The sequence below is a fragment of the Trichechus manatus genome, unplaced genomic scaffold (genome assembly GCF_000243295.1).
Source record: "Trichechus manatus latirostris isolate Lorelei unplaced genomic scaffold, TriManLat1.0 scaffold00136, whole genome shotgun sequence".
Lineage (NCBI taxonomy): Eukaryota > Metazoa > Chordata > Mammalia > Sirenia > Trichechidae > Trichechus > Trichechus manatus.
In genome coordinates this window covers 5,647,825-5,674,824 of record NW_004444072.1, presented here as the reverse complement: position 1 = coordinate 5,674,824, position 27,000 = coordinate 5,647,825, and the positions used below count along the sequence as shown (strand labels likewise).

The window sequence follows — 27,000 nt, the reverse complement described above, 5'->3', positions numbered from 1 at the left end:
ACAGTGGAATGCCTTTGCATAGTCAATAAAACACAGGTAAACATCTTTCTGGTATTGTCTGCTTTCAGCCAGGATCCATCTGACATCAGCAATGATACCCCTCTTTCCACGTCCTCTTCTGAATCCAGCCTGAATTTCTGGCAGTTCCCTGTTGATATACTGCTACAGCCACTTTTGAGTGATCTTCAGCAAAATTTTACTTGTGTGTGATCCTAATGATATTGTTCAATAATTTCCACATTCAACTGGATCACTTTTCTTAGGAATAGGCATAAATATGGGTCTCTTCCAGTCTGTTGGCCAGGTACTTGTCTTCCAAATTTCTTGGCATAGACGATTGAGCACTTCCAGCACTGCATCCATTTGTTGAAACATCTCAATTGATATTCCGTCAATTCTTGGAACCTTGTTTTTCGCCAGTGCCTTCAGTGCAGCTTGGACCTCTTCCTTCTGCACCATCGGTTCCTGACCATACGCTACCTTTTAAAATGGTTGAACATCGACCAATTCTTTTTGGTATAGTGACTCTGTGTATTCCTTCCATCTTCTTTTGATGCTTCCTGCACCATTTAATATTTTTCCCATAGAATCGTTCACTATTGCAACTCGAGGCTTGAATTTTTTCTTCAGTTCTTTCAGCTTAAGAAATGATGAGTGTGTTCTTCCTTTTCGGTTTCTATCTCCATGGGTTCCTCATCATATGCTACCTCTTGAAATGGTTGAATATGAACCAGTTCTTTTTGGTATAGTGACTCTGTGTATTCCTTCCATCATCTTTTGATGCTTCCTGCATCACTTAATATTTTCCCCATAGAATCCTTCACTATTGCGACTCGAAGCTTGAATTTTTTTTCAGTTCTTTCAGCTTGAGAAATGCCAAGCATGTTCTTCTCTTTCGATTTTCTATCTCCAGCCCTTTGCACATGTCATTTTAATACTTTACTTTGTCTTCTCGATCGGCCCTTTGAAATCTTCTGTTCAGTTCTTTTACTTCATCATTTCTTCCTTTTGCTTTAGCTATTTGACATTCAAGAGCAAGTTTCAGAGTCTCTTCTGACATCCATTTTGGTTGTTTCTTTGTTTCCTGTCCTTTTAATGACCTCTTGCTTTCTTCATGTATGATGTCCTTGATGTCATTCCACAACTTGTCTGGTCTTCGGTCATTAGTGTTCAACATGTCAAATCTATTCTTGCAGTGGTCTCTAAATTCAGATGGGATATACTCAAGGTCGCACTTTTGCTCTTGTAGACTTGTTTTAATTTTCTTCATCTTCAGCTTGAACTTGCATATAAGCAGTTGATGGTCTGTTTTGCCGTCAGCCCCTGGCCTTGTTCTGACGATGACATTGAGATTTTCCATCGTCTCTTTCCACAGATGTAGTTGATATGATTCCTGTGTATTCCAGCTGTTGAGGTCCATGTGTAAAGTCGCCGTTCATGTTGGTGAAAAAAGGTATTTGCAATGAAGAGGTCATTGGTCTTGCAAAATTCTATCATGCGATCTCCAGCATCGTTTCTATCACCAAGGGCATATTTTCCAACTACTGATCCTTTTTCTTTGTTTCCAACTTTCATATTCCAATCACCAGTAATTGTCAATGCATCCTGATTGCATGTGCCATCAATTTCAGACAACAGAAGCTGGTAAAAATCTTCAGTGTCTTCATCTTTGGCCTTTGTGGTTGGTGTGTGAACTTGAATAACAGTGGTATTAACTGGTCTTTCTTGTAGGTGTATGGATATTATCCTATCACTGACAGCGTTGTACTTCAGGATGGATCTTGACTTTTTTTTTTTGATGATGAATGCAATGTCATTCCTCTTCAAGTTGTCATTCCTGGCATAGTAGACCATATAAGTGTCCAATTCAAAGTGACCAATACAAGTCCATTTCAGCTCACTAATGCCTAGGAAATTGATGTTTATGCATTCCATTTCATTTTTGATGATTTTCCATTTTTGACAATTTCCAGTTTTCCTGGATTCATACTTCGTACATTCCACATTCCAATTATTAATGGATGTTTGCAGCTGTTTCTTCTCATTTTGAGTTGTGCCACATCAGCAAGTGAAGGTCCCAAAAGCTTGACTCCATCTACATCATTAAGGTTGACTCTACTTTGAGGAGGCAGCTCTTCCCCAGTCGTCTTCTGAGTGTCTTCCAACCTGGGGGAGTCATCTTCTGGAACTATATCAGACAATGTTCTGCTGCTATTCATAAGGTTTTCACTGGCTAGTTCTTTTCAGAAGTACACTGCCAGGTCCTTCTTCCTAGTCTGTCTTAGTCTGGAAGCTCAGTTGAAACCTGTCTGCCATGGGTGACCCTGCTGGTATCTGAATACTGGTGGCATAGCTTCCAGCATCAAAGCAACACACAAGCCCCCACAGTATGACAAACTGATAGACAGGTAGTATGATAGACATACTATAATTGGTATGTTTTATTACCAATTAAGAGCATTATTGTATGACATGTTTATGGTTTGCTAATTTATACTGTGTTTTATTGCCAATTAGGGAATTGTTGTATGACATATTTATGTTCTTGTTTACTACATATGTTTCAAGGCTATGTTGACTAATTAAAAATGATGGGAATTGTTTAGTGATATATTTATTTTAATTTAAAGAGATTTGATTAATGTTACATTTCATTATCACAGAGTGCAAGTGCACAGCTGAATTTAAGAAGTTATTTATGACATACTTTATCTGCTTCCAAGGTTAAAAAACCTGTTGCCCTTGCGTCGATTCTGACTCATAGCAACCCTATAGGATGGAGTAGAACTACCCCATAGTGTTTATAAGGAGCAGCTGGTGGATTCGCACTACCGACATTTTGGTTATAGCTAGTGGTTAAAGAGGATTGGAGAAATGTATATGTTTCTATTTCTAAGCTCAGAAATTCTCTATTTCTAACTTCACATTATAAGTGACTTATGCATAGATGTTTAAAAGCATTATAAAAATCATCATCACAGTGTAAAAAGCATTGAAGCACACGTAATAGTGACTTACACATATGTGGTGTAAGAACATTACAGAATCAGTGTGATTTGAGAGCATACAGAAAGTATATATAACAAGAAAGTATATATAACAGAAAGATTTAATATCCAGAATATATAAAGTACTCCTACAATTCAACAGCAAAAATATAAACCCAATTAAAAATTGTGCAAAGGACTTGAATAAACATTTCACCAAAGAAGATAAACAAATGGCAAGTAAGCACATGAAAAGATGCTCAGCCTCATTAGTCATTAGAGAAATGCAGATCAAAACCCCAATGAAATACCATTTTTCATCCACTAGAATTGCTAGTATCAGAAAACCAGAAGATAACAAGTGTTGGTGAGGATGTACAGAAATTAGAATCCTTATCTATTATTGGTAAGAATGTAAAATGGTGCAGCCGCTGTGGAAATCAGTTTGGCATTTCCTCAAAAAGTTAGAAATAGACTTAACATATGACTCAGAAATTCTACTCGTAGGCATATACCCAAAAGATTTGAAACCAGGGACTCAAACAGATACTTGTACACAAAAGTTCATTGCTACCTCCTGAAATGGTTGAAGGAATACACAGAGTCACTATATCAAAAAGAATTTTCGACATTCAATCATTTCAGGAGGTAGCATATGATCAGGAACTGATGGTACTGAAGGAAGACGTCCAAGCTGCACTGGCGTCAATGTCGAAAACCAAGGCTCCAAGAATTGACAGAATACCAATTGAGATGTTTCAACAAATGGATGCAGTGCTGGAAGTGCTCACTTGTCCATGCCAAGAAATTTGGAGGACATCTACCTGGCCAACTGACTAGAAGAGATCCATATTTATGCCTATTCCCAAGAAATGTGATCCAACCAAATGTGGAAATTATCAAACAATATCATTAATATAATAGACAAGTAAAATTTTGCTGAAAATCATTCAAAAGTGGCTGCAGCAGTATATCAACAGGGAACTGCCAGAAATTCAGGCTGGATTCAGAAGAGGACTTGGAAAGAGAGATATCATTGCTGATGTCAGATGGATCTCGGCTGAAAGTAGAGAATACCAGAAAAATGTTTACCTGTGTTTTATTGACTATTCAAAGGCGTCCGACTGTGTGGATCATAACAAATTATGGATAACATTGTGAAGAATGGGAATTCCCGAACATTTAATTGGGCTCATGAGGAACTGTATATGGATCAAGAGGCAGTTGTTCGACCAGAACAAGGGGGTACTGCATGGTTTAAAGTCAGAAGAGGTGTGTGTCAGGGTTGTATCCTTTCACCATACTTATTCAATCTGTATGCTGAGCAAATAATACTAGAAGCTGGACTCTATGAAGAAGAATGGGGCATCGAATTGTTGGAAACTCATTAACAACCTGCGTTTTGCAGATGACACAGTGTTGCTTGCTGAAAGTGAAGAGGACTTGAAGCACTTACTGATGAAGATCAAAGACCACAGCCTTGGAAGAAGTACAACCAGAATGCTCCTTAGAAGCAAGAATGGTGAGATTATGTCTTACATACTTTGGACATGTTATCAGGAGGGATCAGTCCCTGGAGAAGTACACCATGCTTGATAAAAGGGAAGGTCAGTGAAAAAGAGGAAGACCCTCAAAGAGATGGATTGACACAGTGGCTGCAACAATGGGCTGAAGTATAACAACGATTGTTAGGATGGCACAGCACCGGGCAGAGTTTCATTCTGTTGTAATAGGATCGCTATGAGTCAGAACCAACTCGATGGTACCTAATACCAGCAATAAAGTTCATTGCAGTATTATTCACAATAGCCAAAAGGTGAAAAAAATACAAGTGTATGTTGAGAGATGAACAGATGAACAAAAACATGATATATGCATACAAAAAAAAAAACCCATTGTTGTCATCGATTCCGACCCATAGCGACCCTATAGGACAAAGTAGAACTGCCCTATAGGGTTTCCAAGGAGTGACTGGTGAGTTCGAACTGCTGGCATTTTGTTTAGCAGCCAAGCTCTTAACTACTGCACCCCCAGGGTTCCCATACAGTGGAATATTATTCAACCCTAAAGAGAAATGAAGTTCTGTTACATGCTACGACATGGGTGAACCTTACAAACTTTATGCTGAGTGAAATAAGTTAGACACAAAAGGACAAATATCGTATGATCCTACTTACATGAAATATCTAGAATAGACAAATGTCTGGAGACCAAAGTTTATTAGTGGCTACTAGGGCTTAGGGGAAAGGAGAAAATGGGGAGTTACTGCTTAAAGGGTACTGAGTGTTTGTTTAGGGTAATGAAAAACTTTTGGAAGTGGATAATGGTGATGGTTGCACAACATTGTGAATGTAATTAATGTTACTGAATTGTACACTTCTAAATGGTTAAAATGGCAAATGTTTTATGCATATTTTCCCACAATAAATTTTTTTTTAATTAAAAAAAGGAGGGGGGATAACAAGTGTTGGGGAGAATGTAGAGAAATTGTAACCCTCTTCCACTGCTGGTGAGAATGTAAAATGGTGCTGTGGCTGTGGAAAAGTTTGAAAGTTCTTCAAAAAGTTAAACATAGAATTATCATATGACCCAGAAATTCCATTCCTAGATATATACCCAAAATAATTGAAAACAGGAACCCAAACAGATACTTGTATGAAAATGTTCGTGGTGGCATTATTCACAATAGCCAAGAGCTGGAAACAACCCTAGTGTCCGTCAACAGATGAATAAAACAAAATGTTAAATATACATACAATGGAATATTATTCAGCCATGAAAAGGAATGAAGTTCTGATATATGCTGCAACATGAACAAATCTTGAAAAATTGTTCTATGTGAAATAATCCAGGCACGGAAGGACAAATATTGTATGACTACACTTATATGAAATATCTGTAATAGGTAAACTCATCGAGACAGAAGGTAGATTAGAGGTTACCAGAGGCTGGAAGAAGGGGGGACTGGGGAGTTATTGCTTAATGGTTACAGAGTTTGGGAAAATGGAAAAATTTTGGAAATAAATAGTGGTGATGGTTGCACAACATTGTGAATGTAATTAATGCCACTGAATTGTACACTTAAAAATAGTTGAAATAGCATATTTTATCATCATGGAAGAAAAAAAAGAGCAAAAACCACCAAAAAAACAAAGCATATATAAAGGCAGTGAGTAAGTTTAGGAAACATAACACACTTGTTGTACACCTATTTGGCTAAACAGTGAACAATCTCTAATTATGATAATGTAAACAAAATTAGCTTTATTAAAAATTGTGATGCAATTATACTGAGAGGATGTGAGCCCTGGTGGTGCAGTGCTTAAGAGCTCAGCTGCTAACCAAAAGGTTGGCACTTTGAATCCGCCAGCCGCTCCTTGGAAACCCTATAGCGCAGTTCTCTGTAGAAGAAAGGGGACAAGATTTATGTTATCGAAGACTTCCCTACGTTCAGAGTTTTCTTTGATTGCCAAGGCTGGAAGATAACAACTTTTATTTTATAAAGGAAGCCAGTAGTCCTAGAAACACACTTAGATAAACAAAGCTACCAGCAAGGCTTCTCTATGGGGTTTTCCATGCAATTCAAGTCTAGTGTCCTAAAAAAAAGTCTCCAAGGTCAAATTAATGGGAGATCACTAAATACACCTGCCTTTTGAGATTTAAAATGTATATTAGCATGTTAAAGGTTCCAGCATTCCCTCAATTTTTTTGCCACCAGAATTCTTTTTTAAATTTATCCATTAAGTGTTCAAGGAACTAAAGTTTGGGAAACAGTGCTAAGTAGTTCCACTCACACCCTCGTGGTGCATTAAGAGCCACTTACTAGGGAGTTTAGAGTGTAAAACAGTGTATTACAGGGTATGTTGAGGGATAGGGGTGAGACCTAATGTTAGTATATTTTTCTTGGTTGATTCCTAATGCCAGCAGCCCCCTGAGCCAAAAGAAGGTCTCAGGAAAGATCATTGCTCCCTTTATCCGGTTATGGAGGTTATTAAGTTTGCCTGAGGCCAGCTTTTACAAGCAGATCAGGTGATGTGGGTTCAAGAGGTAGAAGTCAGGGTGACCACTACTGCTGCTTCTAAATTCTTGAATATTGTTGTTAGCTTCTAGTGCTCTTGCAGCTTTTTTCCCCTTTCTATTTGATGTTGTTTATAGACCTTTTGATAACGATTTATTGCTTTCTTTTGCATAGTAAATCACTAAAACCCGTTGCCATCAAGCTGATTCTGACTCATAGCAATGCTGTAGGCCAGAGCAGAACTGCCCCATAGGGCTTCCAAGGAGTGGCTGGTGGATTTCAACTGCTGACCTTTTGGTTAACAGCCAAGCTCTTAACCAAACCCGTTGCCGTTGAGTCAATTCTGATTCATATACCTAGTAGTAAAACACTATGAAGAAAAATAGTACAAAGAAGAAAATAAAAGTCATTTGTAATCTCACCACTTAGAAATATCCATTGCAATGAACAACTTTTTGTCTGTGTGTATTGTGTATACAAATGTGAGTTGGTGTATTTTTACAATATAAATTTGTATCTTTGTTTTCTTAACTCACATTATATCATGGACACTTTTCTATCCCATTTTAAATAATTTGTATACATCTTTTTAAATGATTTCTCAATAGCACATCATTTGAAGGTACCATAATTTATTTATCCATTTCCCTATCATTGCATATTCAGGTTGTGTTTACTTTTCAACAGCTATGTAAATAAAATGAAAATGCAATCTGTTTCTTATGGGACCACATGAAAAATAACACAATAGATTTTCACCAAACTTGGAGTGTGCGTTTGGGATGGCTGGACTTAAAGTACAGGCTGTGTAGAATAGGGCATACTCATGTTGTGGAGTCCTGCGGGGCACCTCAAATTGATGAACAAGAATCCTCGAGAGCAACTGCAATGAAAAGAAAGACTCATGAAACTGCCAACTTGGGTGGAGGTGCAGGAGACTTGACAACCATATTAAGACACGACAAAAAACAAACCGCATGGCTTCCATTTTTGTGTCCCCAATGGAAAGCATGAAAGCATAGAAACCTAATCACTACTGATTTGCAATCAAACTGCTTTTTATGTAGGTATGAGGAATACCAAGGACATTGCTGTCCAACAGAATTTTGTAATAATGGAAGTCTAGAATATCCACTGTCAAACACTTGGGACAAGAAGCCAACCAGGGAGAAGCAAAATTATCTATTAGGCCATCGATAGATCAATTAATTCATCTATCAACCCATTCTTCCTTCTGTCTTTCTAACCACCTATCACCCTGTTGGCAGCTGCCTGGGTTTCCCCATGATCTTCAGCCTTATGAAGTCACCTTTTCATTGAATGTTTAAAAGAATAGCTTGAGCTCTTATCCTGAGGATAAGGAGAGACTTAATGTTCCTTTGATATCTCTGAGAATTCTTAGAATTTCCAGCTGAATTTTAAAAAATATCACTTGTATCTTTCCTCCCTTCTCCCTACCCTGCTTCAGCCCAAGATAAAACACAGCCCCTTTCTTTTTTTACTCAAGGTTCTTCTCACATAAGGTAGTCATGTGTAGTAGAATTTACTCAAGATTTGGCATTAAAGCTAGGCTGTTTCTCCATGGTCAGTTTTCCACCTTGGTCCCCTTGGTCTCCAAGATCTTGCTCTCCTCTCGTCTTCTTAATTTATCATCTTTCATCCTTTCTCAGTCTATCCATCGGAAGTTCATATTTTTTCCCATTTTTTAGCAGAGCAATGCAGTTCTTTCACTTAAATAGTCCATTCTGGTTGTGTCTTGTGGGTTTCCTCTTTTATCCTAGAGAGATCATCAAGATACCCTTCTAAACCTTGATGATCTCCCCCTTAGAAGAAAATGCACCCAACATTTAACATAAAAAACTTTCACCTACCCATTCATATCATCTGTGAACTCTTGCTGTTCAGTCTTCCATCCATCCATTTATTTAATCTATTGATCACCTTGTCTGCTCATGTTCCGCATTAATCTATTTCTCATCCTCTGGGGACTCAGAACTCTCTAAGGGAAATTTCCTCTCACTTTTTTTTTTCTGGTGTGAAATTTATGCATTACAAAACTATCAGCTGCCTTGAAATAGATAATGGGGAAATAGATAAGAGGTGCCTGACAGGGAACAAGAGTTATCTTTGCTTTGGGCAAAGGAAGGGTAGATAAGACCCAAGTTAGAATTAAGTGGACAAAGACAACTGAGATTGCAGGCCAGTCCCTGCAAGGGCCGGGCCAGGAATGAGATGCTTACAAATGTCAAAAGGTACTGGGTTGGTGGAAATACACACACTCAAACACCCCTATACACATTCAGACGTACTTAACACTATCTTGTGCTTACCTTGAATGCAGCCCTGCTCCCATTTTACTGATGATAAAGTACAAGCAGTAATAAACTTGTAAAGTCTTTAACAAGAGTGTTTCTGAAAGTTTAATTCCTTCAGTATGTCATAGAGGTTCTGCAATTGGATGGGTCACTGCCAGTGCTAGAACTGTAATATATGTATTTATGTTATATATCAATATTTAATATTTATATTATATATCAGAAAATCAAAGCCAAACCTGTTGCCATCAAGTTTGTCACAACTCATAGCGACCCTATAGAATAGAGTAGAAATGCCCCATAGGGTTTCCAAGGAGCAGCTGGTGGATTTGAACTGCCGACCTTTTGGTTAGCAGCTGAGCTCTTAACCATTGTACCACCAGGGCTCTGTATTATATATCAGGATTTATTTAAAATTTGTATTATATATCAGGATTGCTTTAGATTTGCTGTTTGTTCTTACTCAGAAGGAGTCCCTGGGTGGCACAGTTAAGCGCTCAACTACTAGCTGAAAGGTTGGTGGTTTGAGTCCACCCAGAGGAATCTTGGAAGGCAGGCCTGGAGATCTTCCCAAAGGTCACAGCCTCGAAAACCCTACGGAGCAGTTCTGCTCTGAAATACATGGGGTTGCCATGACACGGAATCAAATAGACTCCTTGGCAACTAACAACATTTTTTTTAAGTAGTTGAGCTTAATTTTGTAGCATTAGAAAGATAGGCCAAGTTTGAAATAAATTCTGTTCTTCAAAATACAAATTCCATGCTTCAAAATACTCCCACACCACCCTAAAAATGATCAACTATTGCCTTTTTTCTTAGGCAGGAAAAGTTACTCCGATTGGATACAGAGTTGCAAACTGCTTGACTGAAAAACTTCCCAGGGTGAGCATTTTCACTATGCATTTGGGCTTATATCTTTATTTACTTTGCACATGAACATTAAAAGATAAGACAACTCTCAACTTTCCGTATGAAGTTGTATAGACTTATAACATGGTCAGTTTGGATTTACTGTATTTTGAGGCCTTCTATTGCTTTTCTCTAAGGGAGTAAAAATTCCAAACTTAACATTTTCCAGCTTTACAAAAACTACATGGTATTAAATTTATTTCAGTAGGAAATAGTCATTTATGGTATGTTTTCTAACTTGGCTTACTTCCTGGTTATTTTCTAAATAAAGCTATAAAAATATGCTGCTTATTTCCACATATAAATTTTAGGAAATTTTATTATTTGGAGCTATAGTCCTCTATGAAGGAGCTCTGGTGGCCCAGTAGTTAAAGCGCTCGGCTGCTAACTGAAAAGTCTGCAGTTCGAACCCACCAGTTGCTCCATGAGAGAAAGATGTGGCAGTCCTTTTCTTCCGTAAAGATTTACAGCCTTGGAAACCCCACGGGGCAGTTCTACTCTGTCCTTTAGGGTTGCTATGAGTCAGAATCCACTCGATGGCAGTAGGTAGTCTCCCATGTACTTACTACAAACATGCAATTAAGGGTATTTATTGATTGGTATAGATCAGTCCTGTTAATATTTTTAAAACCATAATTTATCTAAATAAAATCAATCTATGTAAGATTCTAACTGTTTTCTTGCCTCATTGTAGCTCATTACTCCACCTGAGGCAAAAAAGTTTTTCAACTTCAGATATCCACCTGCTGGAGCTGAAAGAGTGTTTTATGGCAGAGCAAATGACCCTCAGATTGCACCTAACTTGACACATGGCATAAAATCCAGAAGCTCAATACCGGTAACATGTTTTTCTTTTTTTCCCCTGCACATTATTCACTTACTAAGGTGAAGATGCACAAACGACATATTGGTGAGATTCATTTCCTTCCCACCCTTCTTTTTACTAGCCCTTCCTCAATCTGTCCTCTAAAAATGTTAATCTTGAGCAATGAAAAAAATTCAAGAAGGAGCAGCCAAGTCAGTGTAGAGAAGCCAGTGGTCTAAGCCACAAACTATATCTTCTCCCTGTTAGATAATAAAAGACAAGTTGCATCCCATTTTCTCCAAGTAAAGAGGGGTGCTGTCAGGCTGTGTTAGAGAACAAAGAAAACAGTCTTGGAGACTCTTGCCTACAGAGTGTGGCTATATATACACGGCGTATTGATTGCATGAAAAGTCTAGATTCAGATAACCCCATCTGTATATTTGGAGCGAACTTGTGGAAATCACATGTTTCCTGTGCTTGCCATTCCCACTTTTATGGAATTTTTATTTAAGTAACCTGGAAGGTCCTGCCATAACCTTTTAACCCTATGTAAAGCACATATTGAGGCTGATGAATACATAAGCTTCATAGCCCCAATTCTGACATTTCATTTGGGGGTGAGAAAAGCTAATGATAAGGATGAAATGTTTTCCTACAATCATATATTCTCCTCTCCCCAGCTGTTGACTGGGGTTACAGTTTTCAGATTTGTATTTTTTGTTTTTACATGTGTGCTTTTTATGATTTCTTTAGGCAAACATGTTGATAAATCCACAGCCTATTACCACATTTCAACAAAAAATTAAAGATGAAAAAGAATCTATATATTTTAGCCATCAACGAGCACCATTAGGAAAATCTCATGATCAAACAGCAGGATTACCTAAAGGAATGGATGTAATCAATACGACCTTTGGGACAGCAGTCATCAGAGGTAGTGAAAACATAAGAGGTGGTGAGGGGGTGGTAAAATAAATCTTCTTGGGAAATGGGATTAACTCTTCTGCTGGTGTAGTATTTGGAGAGTTGTGTAGACGACTGTAAATGATGATTCAAGAATAAAAGAATCATAGCAAGAATCAGAACCTTAGCGTTCATATGTGTCAAGGTGGTACAAGCTCAGACTTTGGAGCAGGGATTCAGTGAGTATACTAGAACTGGTGTAAAGACTGGAGAGACTCAGAAAAGTTGACATTGAGACCAGCTATGAGGATTGCAACCCCTTCCTGGTCATCCATTTGTGTGTTTTATTTCTACCAATGCCTCTTATGTGTTCATAACTCTTAACTCTCTGTTTCATAAAGTAGACCATGGGACAAGGAAGTGTGGTAAATGCTGCATACCGCACTGCATCTATGCAGATCCATAATAGTTGCATATTCTCCAAGTACGAGGCAGTGTATATGGCAGGCTTCACTGCCATTTTGAGGCGGAGTAGAGCATGTCTTGTAAACGAGAACAATCTATTACAGAACTGCTCACTGGCCATGCTTTTCTTCTGAAGCCCCAGCCTCCCGCCATGTTGTTGGACACCTTTCTCTACACTAACCTCACATTCCTCTCCTACTATCCTTTCCAGGCCTCTTACCCTTTTCCTCCAGGGGGCTTACCACAGGAGACCCCAAAGTCCATTTTTATTTATCCTGCAAAGAAATTCAGTTCTTGCTTTGTATTTTTGCACCCATTAAAGCTCTGCACCAGAAAACAAATCTAGGCCCACTAGGTTATTTTCCTTAACATCTACCCTGGAGATAAACCATGCTGCTCCCTTAGAATGCAGAATCTGCAATTGTACCTTATTGCATCTGATCTAAGGTGCCATCGAGTGTAAGACACCTGAGAGATGTTAAAATAGCTGTTATCTAGGGTTAGTTCATTTTTAATATGGAAAGTATTTTCTAGGTATACTTTTAAATATATACTAGAAAGAATGCTTTAAAATGTGTGTGTGTGTGTTTGTGTGAATAGGGGAATGGTTTAACATATCAAAAGAAGTACTACTTTACAGGGTTATTTTAAGTGGAAGCATCTTCTGGTATTCTTAACTATTTGTTTACAGGTCCCAATCCTTGGGAGAGGCCAAAAGAAAGGAAAATGTGTTAATCTATGTTAGGTGCCAACTGTGTTGGTTGAAAGGGAAGAATGAAACTGTAAAGGAAGGTACATTTAAAAGTTATTATGTAACACAATGAAAACAAAATAATTCACATATTCAAAAGTGGGGACCACCAGTCATGGGAAAGCAGCTGTTAAACAAACATCTAATAGCTCTGGGTTTGGAGCCAGTAGAATGAAGAATTTCTTCCTGATTCCAATGATTTCTCTGACGTCTTTGGCTACTTTTGAGGATAGAGTTTCAGATCAAAAGAGACTCCAGGTGTGTGCTCCAGTCTGTAACTGGCAAAATTTGCACCACGGCTACTCCGTAGAGCATTGGGGTTTCTGTAACTGATGTGTGATTCAAGTCTGCTTAGGTCATCTTGAGAAGTCTGGAGCAAACTAAAACCAAATTTGTGCAGAGATTCTCAGAATCAGGAATTTAACTGGGCTTGCAACAGTGGCCCAGGGGAACCTAAACAGTTAGCATTCTTCAGAATGCTAGGGAGTGAGTCAGGTCAAGTGGGGGTCCTAGCATAGTTCACCTAAGCTCTGTCCTGTCTTTTTTGATAAATTTTCATTTATGTTGGCTTCATGATCTCCTAGGGTGTCAGTGTGGCTTATGCAGTCAGCATACTCCATTTGTCATTTATTCTAGCCAATTTAAAAGCGTTATAAATGGATGAAAAATACCTTAAAGTTGGTAACTTTCATTAATTCTGCTTTCAGAATTCTCAGCTAGAGATGTGGTGAATCCACCAAAATCCTATGAAGAAGTATTGAAAGAAGGAAAAGAAGGACATGATCTATATATTGTTTCTCACAATGATTATGATGTGGGTAAGTGTCCTCCAGTTTAAAATGGGCCTGAGTATTTGGGACCGTCAGATTCATGCCTGGTGCATAATAGGTGCTCCATAAATGATACCTGTTATTATTATTCTTAAGGTCATAAACACTGAAAGCTGGGAACATATATACTTATGCATTTTATATATAAAATGTGGAAATATATATATATCATTAAAATAAAAAAGCAGCTAAGAAAGTTTGAATGTTATATAGTCGTGCTTTATTTTAGTGGTTTTAGAGTTTATAAGTTCTTTTTTTTTATAGAAAGCAAGTGGACACTGTCTTTTTCTTTTTTATTGTACTTTAGACGAAGGTTTACAGAACAAATAGATTCTCATTAAGCAGTTAGTACACATATCGTTTTATGACAATGGTTAACAACCCCACGACACGTCGACACTGTCCGTTCTCAACCTTGGGTTTCCTATTACCAGAGTTTCCTATTGCCTTCTAGTCCTTATTCCTGGGCTGTTGTGCCCCATTAGTCTCGCTTTGTTTTATGGGGCTGTCTAATCTTTGGCTAAAGGTTGAACTCAGGAGTGACTTCATTGCTGAGCTAAAAGTGTGTCTAGGGCCCATACTCTCAGGGTTTCTCCAGTTTCTGTCAGGCCAGTAAGTCTGGTCTTTTTTTGTGAGTTAGAATTTTATTCTACATTTTTCTCCAGCTCTGTCTGGGTTACAAGTTAGTTCTTATTCTAAGTGCTTAGCTTTATATGAGGAATATTGGGTAGTGGTCACGTGACTTAGATCCTAGCTTGTCCATTTGCTACCTTTTAGACCTTGGACAACTTCCTTATCTAATCTCTTAAATGGGGGGTAATAATAGTACTGGGAATCCCTGGGGAGTGAAAATTGTTAAAGTGCTCAGTTGCTATCTGAAAGGATGGATGTTCAGGTCTACTCAGATGCACCTCAGAAGAAAGGCCTGGTAATCTACTCCTGAAAAATCAGTCATTGAAAATCCTGTAGAGCATAATTCCACTCTGACACACATGGGGTCATCATGAGTTGAAGTTGACTCAATGGCAACTGGTTTGTCGCATAACATTGTTGTGAGGATTAAATGAGCGCATGGAAAATGCTTAGCATAGTGCCTGGAGCTCAATGAATATTAGTCATCATTATTAAGTGATCTTGTTTAATAACAACATATTACTAGAATTATTCTACAGCACAATGAAAAGGCATTAGATGTTTATAATGCTGTAAAATACAACTTCATTGCCAATTTGTTGATGGTAGTAGAGCCTTGATATAACAGAGGATTGAAAATTAGACTCTGGTACATGTCCTGAGAGGAGCCCAGGTGGCACAGTGGTTAAAGTGCCCAGCTGCTAACCAAAAAGTTGGCAGTTTGAACCCACCAGCCACTCTGCGGGAGAAAGATGTGGCAGTCTGCTTCTGTAAAGATTGATAGCCTTAGAAACTCTATGGGGCAGTTCTACCCTGTGCTATAGGGTAGCTATGAGTGGGAATCAACTCAACAGTTGGAAGCAACAGCTGCCCTTCACTCAGTGCAATGCCCTTCTCTCTGTTTTTTTTTTTAATTGTTGTAAAAATATATATAACACAACATTTGCCAATTCAACATTTTTCACGTGTAATTGATATCAATTACATTATCTCCTTTCTGATTTCTTTACTTTTTCTCCTCCATAGCGCTCTCACACCATACTCCTTCTCTCTGATCATGGGTGGGGCTTGTCTCTTACCCCATTTCTCCATCTTTCGGAATCTGCCATTCTCTTCTCTCCTAGCCGGTCTCTGCTGGTTCCCAGTCCTGAGATTGCCTCCACCCCCCCACTCAGCTGGACGCTGCCTCCTGCGACTCGGATGCCGCATTCCTCTTCACTACCTCGACTTCTCCAGCCCTCCACCACTCCTTTCTGCCCGCCCTGCTTCCATCCTTCCCTCCCTTCCTTCCTTCCCTCTCTCCCTCGCTTTCTTCTTCCTTTCCTCTTTCTCACCCACCCTCCCTCCGTCCCTTTCTGCTTTCCTCTTTTCTTCCCTCTTTCTCTTGTGAAAATATTTTATTCATGCTTTGAAAAATTTTAGCTTCTATTTTGCAGTCTAACCTAATACCTTTTAATTATTTTTAAAGGCACTGTATTAATAAACATTGAACTTATAATGAGGTATCTTGTATGCACTTAGCAGTCTGAGAAAAATTATTGTAGATTTTTTTTTTGAAAGAGCCCTAATGGGCCACAACATAACTGAAATTACCTTCCTTTGCATATTTTGATGGAAGTTTCATTAGCCACTTGAAAAGTCCTAGAACCTAATCTTTTTAATATTGTCCTTATTTTTTCTCATAATGAAAGTACCTTTTATATTATAAAAAATACATAATTGTAGAAAATTTAAATATCATGAAAATTTAAAGAAAAAGTAAAAGTAATCTTGAAAAGCCATTAGCCAAAGATATCTATATTTGATTTATTGGTGAACATCTTTCTAACCCACATCCATTGAACTATCTTTAGATAAATGGGACAATACTCTCCATGCTTTTGGGGAATAAGCTATATACATTTTTAATCATTTTACTGAAAATAAGGAGACCTGGTGACACAGTGGAGCCCTGGTGGTACAGTGGTTAAGAACTTGGCTGCTAACCAAAAGTTGGGCAGTTCAAATCCACCAGCTGCTCCTTGGAAACCCTATGGGGCAGTTTTACTCTGTCCCATAGGGTCGCTACGAGTTGACTTGGTGGCAACATGTTTTCAGTGGGCGGCACAGTGGTTAATCGCTCGGCTGCTAACCAAAAGGTTGGTGGTTTGAACCCATCAGCCTCTCAAAGAGAAAGATGTGGCAGTCTGCTTCTGTAAAGATTCAAATAAAAAAAAAAGGACCCGTTGCCATCAAGTCAATTCTGACTTATAGCAACCCTATAGGACATGGTAGAACTGCCCCATAGGGTTTCCAACACTGTAGTCTTTATGGAAACAGACTGCCACATCTTTCTCTTGTGAAGTGGCTAGGGGGGTTTCCATGAACCGCCCGCCTTTTGGTTAGCAACCAAGCACTTAACCACTGCACTGCCAGAGCTCCTTTGTAGAGATTACAGCCTTGAAAACCCTATAGCGCAGTTCTCCTCTGTCCTACAGGGTCGCTATGGCTTGGAAACGACTTAAAGGCCATGGGTGGGTTTACTGAAAATATGTCAAGGACATCTTTGAATAGCAGTAAATATAGATCTATAACATCTTAGAAATGCACTTAATTTTAATCACTACTAAAGTAACAGATACTTTTATAAAATGCAAGCTATATAGAAATATATACAAAGAAAACCTCCCATAATTTCCCATCTTCCACAGATGATACTGGTAGTAAATATTTTTCTTTGCACATTCCTATATGTGCATGTATGTGTGTGCTTTGCTCCACATTATATATACTTAGTTTTCCATCTTAGATGCCTTTTCAGGGAGCCCTGGTGACGCAAAAGGTTAAGCACTTGGCTGCTGATTGAAAGGCTGGCAGTTCAAACCCACCCAGCAGCTCTTTGGGAGAAAGACCTGACAATCTGCCTCCATAAAGATTATAGCCTAGGAAACCCTATGGGCAGTTCTACTCTGTCACATGGGGTTGCTATGAGTTGAAATCAACTCAGTGGCATCTAACACACACACACACACATGCACACACACACACACACTGATGTCTTCATGTCAGTATCTATATCGTGTTTTTCTCTATTACAAAATACATGTTGTTTATGTATCTTTGTGAATGTGATCTGCTATTTCTTTAGGATACATTGCTAGGTTTCTGAGCAATTGAAATCTTCACTCTCAGAGCCAGAATTCCCATTGCCATCAAGTCGATTCCGACTCACAGTGACCCTATAAGACAGAGTAGAACTGTCTCATAGGGTTCCCAAGGCTGGAATCTTTACAGAAGCAGACTGCCACATCTTTCTCCTGCAGAGCGGCTGGTGGGTTCCAGCCTGCTGACCTTTCAGTTAGCAGCCAAGCACTGCCTTTGCACATACAGTGTGTACAAATTTCTGTTTCCCTACACCCTTCTCTGTACTGAATTTTGCCAGTCTTCTTCATTCCTGATTAACTGAGAGGTAAGTTATGATTTTTCATTACTGTTTTTATTTACAGTATTTGGGTTACTAGTGAGGCGGAATATCTTTTCTCCATTTCTTATTCTCTTAGCTATTCCCTAGTTACAGTCCTACCTCTTCTCTTAGCTAGAAATGGAAAACTAACACCACAGCATGACTTGAAAAAAGCTTAGAGTCAGAGCTTAAATATAAAGACCTCCCTGTTGGGCGCTCAGCCCTGAATCACCCCTTGAATGTTTCTGATATGAGAGAAGTGATCCCATTGAAATAGGAAGGTTGCAGTGTTCTGATGATCTCACCAAATCTGAGTGAGAGGAAGTACAGAACTCCAGCCTCTCGACCTTAGCTTACTGGAAGGACTGCTGGAGTTCCAAAGCATTGCAGTGTATCTCCCAATCTTCCTGTGCTTTTTCTCATTAGTATCTGTCTTTCTCTGACATCATTTCCCCATTTACTTTCCAAACTGTAATGTAAGGAACTCGTGTGTAGGACCCCACCCACTTCCCAGCTCCCTGTCACCAGTAACCAAATGTGTGATTCCTTGCATTGGTACAGTTTCCTTCTTTGTCAGACTCATTTTCAGTGTCAACGACAGCATAATGTGCTTCTTGCAAAACGAAGTCATTTGTGTTCTTTAAATTGGAAGCCTTCCTTTTTTTCACAGGGGAAGTAAAGAACAGAAAGTATAACCCAGCAAGTTTCCATAGGTTTGGCTTGTATGGAGTCCCAACACCACATTTTAATGATGGACGAACCATGGCAAAAACTTTATACTGGCTCCACGAACTACAAATGTAAGTTCAATTGTATTGTGCCCTGGAACAAGTGTTAGATATTTCACATGTGGACTTAAAGCAAAGTTCATTTTTTAATTTAATTTTTATAAGAGGTAGTACATTGAACATAAAATGAATAGAAAAAGGCGTACAGTGAACTGCTTCCCCTGCTGATCCTCATTCTATTCAATTCTCCCAGAGATAACCATGATACTGGTTGTTATTTATTTATTTATTTATTTATTTTGTATGTGTATGTATCATTCTAAAGTTATTTCATGCCTTTACAAGCAAATATAAGGACATATATGTCTGTTTTTAAATCTATGGGATCAACTCTATTTACGTCTTAAAGAAAGTGGGCTTTCAAATCTCCACAAGGATTATTACATCACATAGAATTCATCTAACATTTATTATTCCGTTTTATTTAAGAGTTATTTGGGCACCGAGCATCTGACTTAACTCTGACCTTTTTATGCCTTCATTATATATATGACTGCTTCCCTAGAAAATGAAAATGATGTTCCTAGTTTTTGTTTTTGTTTTTTTCTTTTTCCTGTGTTATATTTTCTATTTGAGCCAACATTTAACATTAGGAGATTACTCATAAAAATCCAGATTTCCTGCTATGCTTAAAACAATCAAGGGAACATTGTTTATGGAACAGTATTTTATGTGGTTGTACTTTTTTGTATTTTGAAACTTAATTGGACTATTCTAGCTGAAGCAGTAGGGATATTCTTTATTTCGTTGGTTGTGTGATTTTTTAGAAAGCTTGCTCACTACTGTATTCTTCAGTGTGATTTCTGTTATAAACTTGGAGTCAAACATGTTTTTTACATTTTAGCCGTCTCCAATTTTATATGCACTATTTTAATGTAAATTTGGTTTATCCTCCACTTTTAAGGAGTGTATTTCCTTTGTAAAACTATATCCCCTTTATGATCCTTTGGTTTGAAGAATCAGTTTGAATCTCAGATGGCAGTGTGTGCATGAGTGTGTGTGTGTGTGTGTGTGTGTGTGTGTGTGTGTGTGTGTGAATGAATGAATGGGTTCCCGGCACACGAAGAACTTTATTCTGAGTTAGTTAACCAATGTCATGAGGTTCTGTAGTGATATTGAAGTTATCAATATTATAATGTACATGGCTACCCGCAGATACTTCCTGATTCTCTCAGGAGCATAATCCAGGCCCTTTCAGAATAAAAAGGGGCTGCTCTGTGATTCACAGTTCAATTTTTTTTTTTAATTTTTTTTATTGTACTTTAGTTGAAGGTTTACAGAACAAATAGTTTCTCATTAAGCAGTTAGTATACATATTGTTTTATGACATTAGTTAACAACCCCATGACATGTCAACACTCTCCCTCCTCGACCTTGGGTTCCCTATTACAGCTTTCCTGTCCCCTCCTGCCTTCTAGTCCTTGTCCCTGGGCTGTTGTGCCCCATTAGTCTCGTTTTGTTTTATGGGGCTGTCTAATCTTTGGCCGAATGGTGAACCTCGGGAGTGACTTTATTACTGAGCTAAAAGGGTGTCCGGGGGCCATACTCTCGGGGTTTCTCCAGTCTCTGTCAGGCCAGTAAGTCTGGTCTTTTTTTGTGAGTTAGAATTTTGTTCTACATTTTTCTCCAGCTCTGTCTGGGACCCTCTGTTGTGATCCCTGTCAGAGCAGTCAGTGGTGGTAGCCAGGCACCATCTAGTTGTCCTGGACTCAGTCTAGTGGAGGCCGTGGTAGTTGTGGTCCATTAATCCTCTGGACTAATCTTTCCCTTGTATCTTGTTTTCTTCATTCTCCCTTGCTCCCAAAGGGATGAGACCAGTGGAGTATCTTAGATGGCTGCTGACAGGCTTTTAAGATCGCAGATGCTACTCACCAAAGTAGAATGTAGAACCTTTTCTTTATAAAGTGTGTTATGCCAATTGAGCTAGATGTTCCCCGAGACCATGGTCCCCACAGCCCTCAGCCCAGAAATTTGGTCCCTCAGGGAGTTTGGATGTGTCTGTGGAGCTTCCATGACCTTTCCTTGTACAAGTTGTGCTGGCTTCCCCAGTATTGTGTACGTCACAGTCCTCACTCTTATCATCCCTGCATGTTGCTTGATTATGTCCCTTGGAGCTGATTTTGGATTGTTAACTCCATTCAAACTATGGCCAATAAACTGCCCTTGTCTTATTCTGACTTGAGTTTGTCCTTTTTTTCTTTTCTAACAAATGGGAAGGAAATGAAGAAATGAAAGATGAATTATTTTATATTTAATCTTTTGTTTCTCCACAGAGTGTCACTCTTCTCCAGTAATTTATTCAGCTTAGTAATATTTCTATAATATAGGAAATACTTTTAAAAGCAAATGGAATTTAAGAATCTAATGTTCATTGTTTTTATTCTTAGCAAAACAATAGAGAATTTATTAATTTTAATGTAATTAAATAGTAGTGTTGTAATTTTACAGTTTGAAAAAAAATTATTCACTTAATCACAACAATGGCATTAACAAAATTATTTTATAGAAAATTGGTAAAATATAATCACCCATAATCTGCTTACCTTACTTCAACCATTATTAGTATTTTAATGTATTTTTTTCTGGTATGGTTTTCTGTGTATATTTTTGCATAGCTTTAATAAGAGTGCAATATCATTTTATATTCTGCCTTTTCACTTACCATAATTTTATATTGTTATATATCCTTCATAACCATCAGTTAAAATGCAAGTAGATTTCATGTGACATAATTTAAGATCAACCACATGATTGGATATTTAGATGATTTTCTTTTTCTTTTGTAGTCAATAAGGCCACAAACGCTTTCATACATAAAACTTTTCCACATTTTGAATGTGAATTATCTCCTTATGACTCGTTCCTAGAAGTAGGAAAAAAGCATGAACATTTTTATGCTTTTTATTTATATTGCCAAATTATATCCATATTGGGTAGTCTATGTATGTATGTTTGTTTGCATGCATGCATCTGTCTACCTACCTACCTACCTAAATTTGCTTGTTTGCTGTCTGTCTGCATTTGCTTGTTTGCTAGGTTAAAAGCGGCACTTTACTATCTTATTTTATCTTTATTTTCTTACTAGACAATATTATAATTTCTCCATATATTTGCTTACTAAATGTGAGTTATCTGTTTATATCCTTTGGTTATTTATCTGTTTGATGCTTCATTTTCTTTTAGCAATTTTAGGAGTTACACCTGTAATAACAATATTAACACTTTTTTCTTATTTACTACAAATATTTTTTAAGTGTGCTTACCTTATTCTTTAATCAAAAGTTATTTTTAAAATAGAATATAAATGATAGACATGAACACATAAAGTTTTCTTTTCAGCATACACTTACTTTTGACTCTGGATTTGTTATTTGAAAGCCCAAATGATACTGTGGTATTCCTCACCACAAGTACATTTGGCAGCCAAGAATATCTTAGGTAATAGAGGTGCCTGACAATTTTCTAATTTTACAGGAAAAGAGGAGCTAAAGTTGTATCCAAGAGAGTTGATGATTTCAAAGAGAAGTTTCAGCATAAACTTGGAAGAGTTTTAGACCCGTAAGTTGATGATTAACATCAAATTCGTAGTCTTTGCACTGAATTAAAAAGTACTCTTGTGGTAAATGTTGGTTTGTGTTCTATTAGATTCTAGATATTAAATAAGAAAATAGTTCTTTTGTTGTTTATCAGTCCAACTTGATTAGCCTTTATGAGCTTGGAGTTGCAGGAAAATGGTGAGTCCTCCAAGACGAAGAGGCCATTTGGAGAAGAGGGAGGGTGAATGTTCTGTAAAGCTTTATTTCAGTACACACACATACACACACGTATAACTTTATATCTATCTGTTATCCTTCAGCAGTTCTCCTTTGAACGTGTTCTCATTTTGTTTTCTTTTTATATCTGGGCTACTGAAAACCCGTAAAAGCATTTAGCCACTGTTAATGCAAGTGGAATATCAGATGGAAGATCTGTTGGAGAACTTTTTTTTGATCTCCATAGTTTGGTTATAGGAGAAAGCATAGGCTATTAAGAGCATATGAAAAACATATTTTAAATTTCAGTGATGCCATGTGGTAAGTATTTTAACTAAAGGATTTGTTTTCTTTGATAGCATTGCAGAAACAATGAATGTTCCCCCAGACCACACATTTGGAGCTTGCCTCCGTCCTGAGGAGTATGGTAAATATACAAATTTTCTCCTTAAAAAAAAAAACCAAAAAACTATGCAGTTAAGTTCACCAACTCCTTCTTTCGAGGCTTCTAATTTTAAAGACTCAAAATGTTGCATTAACAGTTATGAGAAAAAAATATAGTACGAGAGAGAAAAAAATTATTTCATGTTATGTTTGAAATAGGTACAGTTTAGAACCTTTTAATGAATACATTAAAGTGTAGTTAAGGCTTTACATTTTATTTAGAAAATAAATATTGTCTGTATTAAACAAGCCAAAGTGAAGTGCAACAGTTTTCTAATGAATTCAGATAGTACTAGGCCCTTAGGTCGCAAAGTGTGGTCCACAGACTGGCAGTAGTGGTGTACCCTGAGAGCTTGTTAGAAATGCAGAATCTCAGGGCCCACTTCAGACCTACTGGGTCAGAATCTGCTGTTTAACAAGATTCCCAAATGAGTTGTAGGCACATGAAAGTTTGTGAAAGCACTGTACTGGACAACCACATAATTAAGAACCAGTCGATCAATCCATAAAGATGCAGAAGACACTAGGATTTTGTCTTTATTTATAAGCATTCTAAACAACAGACATCAAAAGGGGGAAAAATAAGTTAAAGCTGTCTATCAGTGGTTTTCAGAACATGGTCTGCAGTCTACCTACATTAAAATCACTCAAGCAGTTTATTAAATATGCAGGTTCCTGGGACCCATGCCCAGATATTCTGATTTGGTAGATTCTTATATACACTAGAGTTTAAGAACCACTACTGAAAATATTTTAGCTAATCTACTCACTGGGAAATGAAATAAATATTTTTTGAGCTTAATATATTGGAGCATCATTAATCAATACATTAGGAAATTGTATTTTGGTTCTATTATAAGCTGAGCTGTTGTATCTTTAATAGATGCCTTTAGAGGGAGTAAGAGGTGATTTAGAAAATCTATCAATTTACCTGGAAAACAGGCAGTTAATCATGCTACACTCTGTCTAGTTGTGGGTGAGCTTCCTGTGGGGGCGTGCTCTGTCTTACTGACTATTGGATCCTCAAACACCTTTCATCAATGTTTATAGCATGAATTGATGAATCCAATGCACTGTTTATCATTTTGACAATTTGACAACATTGACAAATTTCCTCATGGTTGATCGACATTATCCTCATAGACTGAATGATAAGGTAGTCTTATAAAATGAAAGGAACGGAAACTGATATTAATAATTTTAAAAGTATATGAGTCCCAGCCTTGGTGCTGTATGGTGCTACTGTAAAAGGGAGCTGTAAGTCCTCTCTGGACTTTTTTTTTGGAGCTCTGGATGGGCACAGATTAATTCTGCTTTGTGTTCTGGATTTTGTGACTATTATTGGTTTAGCTAATAGCATCTATTCAGTGGAAAGCTGCAAGGACTGTCTACTTCCAGGGCATATTAGTTTCTTTACTGGACCTGGATTTCTCCTTTTCCCTTACTTAGGGAAATAAAGGCAGCTGCACTAAGATTGCCTCATCCACAGGGTCTGGAGTTGTTGCTTGTGCTAAGATGCCTCAAGGAAGAGTGCAAGTCTGTGTTCAGCTCCCAGAATGCACCAGGACAGAGGTAGAGTGAAGGGGAATCCAGGGCAGGTGGACAGTCATGCATCATGGTCTCTGGTTGTAGTCGGAGTGTAAGTGAGGAGCCCGCTCAGCTTTACTGACTAACGTGGTGTGGTAGCTAGGTCATAGATCTCTCTCTTAGGGCTAGAGCTTGCACTCCTGATTTCAGCTCTTTAGAGATGGCTCTTGAGTAATTGCAAGTGATATGACACCAGCTTCGTGGATATTCTTTCAAGGCCAGGCCAGAAGAAGGTAGAACATAGGTCTCACCCATCAGGCAGTTAACCTGGTTAGAGTGTAGTGGGAAAACTAATGTGGAGATGAAAAAACAACCATTCAAATGGCTATCTTTGGATGTTAATGGTGAGGGCAGACCTCTGAAAAGAAAAAAAATAATCAACCAAAAGCCATCTCATGGAATGAGTGTCTCCATTGCAAAGAATAGCCCCCTAAAGGATTTATATCTGGGGAAGGGGTATGGAGTAGGAAAGGAATTCATGTCTATTTGTCAGAAATCATCCCTAGAGGCAGGGCAAGACGATGAAGTGAGTGGATGCTCCCATTTACTCCCCCAGCAACTAACTCACCGAATAACTAATAAAAACAAGCCCAGACTGAGATCTCAGTACTCCGGACAGCAGCTGAGGTATTGGAGAGTCTGGATGACTCCAGAAGCAGGGGAGAAGAGGAAGAAGTCGACTCAGAAGCTGAAGATCCTACCTGCTAACATCAGAAGTGCTCGCTCATTGCAGCCATTTTGGGACGGGGCTGGCTAACACCCCAGACATGGAACACAGAAAAGGAGCTAATCTGAGAAAGCAATAGTCCAATTTTTTTTTAAGGTGGTGCAAATTGGCCATGGGAGTTGGCAGGCTGTGCAATTGGGAGGGGGCAAAGGGAGACTGTGGCATTGCATGAGAGTGCCGTTGAATCTCTCTGAGGCCCCAGACGGATGAGTATTAGGACCAGGAGGAACTGCAAGGGCAGCAAGGTGAGGGGAATACTTCAGACTGACAGGTACAAAGGAAATGGCCTATAGTGGGGCACTGTGGGACTCTCTGTTCAGGGGCGTTGGTAAGGGAAAGACATAGAAATTCCCACGCCATCGCCACAGGAAAGTCGAGCCCCACTGCTTATGGCAGGGTCTTCGAAGAACTAAACCTCTTCCACTCCTCTACATGTATACTGGATTCCAGAGACCAAGCATACAGAACTCCTGAACCAACACTGAAACAAACCTAAGGATAGGAGTGCCATTTAGTGGTTCTCAGGAGAAGATACCACGCCTGCTGCTACTGGGTCATTTTGGAGTGGCTAGTGGGTGAGGGCCCCAGCCTTTCAGTTGGCAACCAGGGGCTTGGCTGCTGTGCCAGCAGGGTGCCAAATCAGAGAATTTACCCACAATAAACAGAATAGAAAACTTGAAGCAAAATAAAAAAAAAGATAACAAAATGGCCCAAGTTCAACAAAAGTTAGTAAAACACACGAAATCACAAGGCAAAAAAAGCACAACTGCTTTATTCACAATAGCAAATACATGGAAACAACTGAAATGTCCTTCAACGGATGAATGGATAAGCAAACTGTGATACATATATATAATGGAATACTGTGCAACCATAAACAACAATGATGAGTCTTCTAAACATTATAATGTGGATGGACTGGGAGGGTATAATGCTTAGTGAAATAAAGCAAGCATATAAGGACAAATATTGTATGATCCCTATTTTATAAGAAGACAAAAATAGATAAATATAGAGAAATCAATGTTCGTTGGTGGTTACGAGGAAGGGGGAGGGGTGGAGAAAGTATGCTTTATAAAGTTTGTTGTTAGGTGCCATCATGTTGGTTCCAACTCATAGCGACCCTATGCACCACAGAATGAAACACTGCCCGGTCCTGCACCATGCTCACAATCGTTGTTATGCTTGAGCTCCTTGTTGCAGCCACTTGTGTTAATCCATCTCTTTGAGGGTCTTCCTCTTTTTCGCTGACAGTGTACTTTGTCAAGCATGATGTCCTTCGCCAGGGACTGATCCCTCCTGACAACATGTCCAAAGTATGTAAGATATAGTCTCGCCATCCTTCCTTCTAAGGAGGATTCTGGTTGTACTTCTTCCAAGACAGATTTATTTGTTCTTTCGGCAGTCCATGGTATATTCAATATTCTTTGCCAACACCACAGTTCAAAGGCATCAGTTCTTCTTTGGTCTTCCTTATTCATTGTCCAGCTTTCGTATGCATATCAGGCGATGGAAAATGCCATGGCTTGGGTGAGGAGCATGGTAGTCTTCAAGGTGACAGCTTTGCTTTTCAACACTTTAAAGAGGTCTTTTGCAGCAGATTTGCCCAATGCAATGTGTCTTTTGATTTCTTGACTGCTGCTT

The 27,000-nt window shown here is 38.5% G+C and overlaps 1 protein-coding gene across 1 annotated transcript in view; it reads left to right on the top strand.

Annotated features, from left to right (window-relative positions):
* EFHB (EF-hand domain family member B) overlaps window positions 1-27,000 on the top strand; it is a 59,198-nt gene that overhangs the window by 7,241 nt on the left and 24,957 nt on the right. Inside the window, exons 2-8 of the mRNA XM_004385292.1 lie at window positions 10,140-10,202; window positions 10,924-11,067; window positions 11,788-11,968; window positions 13,861-13,971; window positions 18,729-18,858; window positions 22,321-22,404; window positions 22,958-23,025. Of these exons, the coding sequence (XP_004385349.1) occupies window positions 10,140-10,202; window positions 10,924-11,067; window positions 11,788-11,968; window positions 13,861-13,971; window positions 18,729-18,858; window positions 22,321-22,404; window positions 22,958-23,025 (781 nt within the window). The remainder of the gene's footprint in view (window positions 1-10,139; window positions 10,203-10,923; window positions 11,068-11,787; window positions 11,969-13,860; window positions 13,972-18,728; window positions 18,859-22,320; window positions 22,405-22,957; window positions 23,026-27,000) is intronic.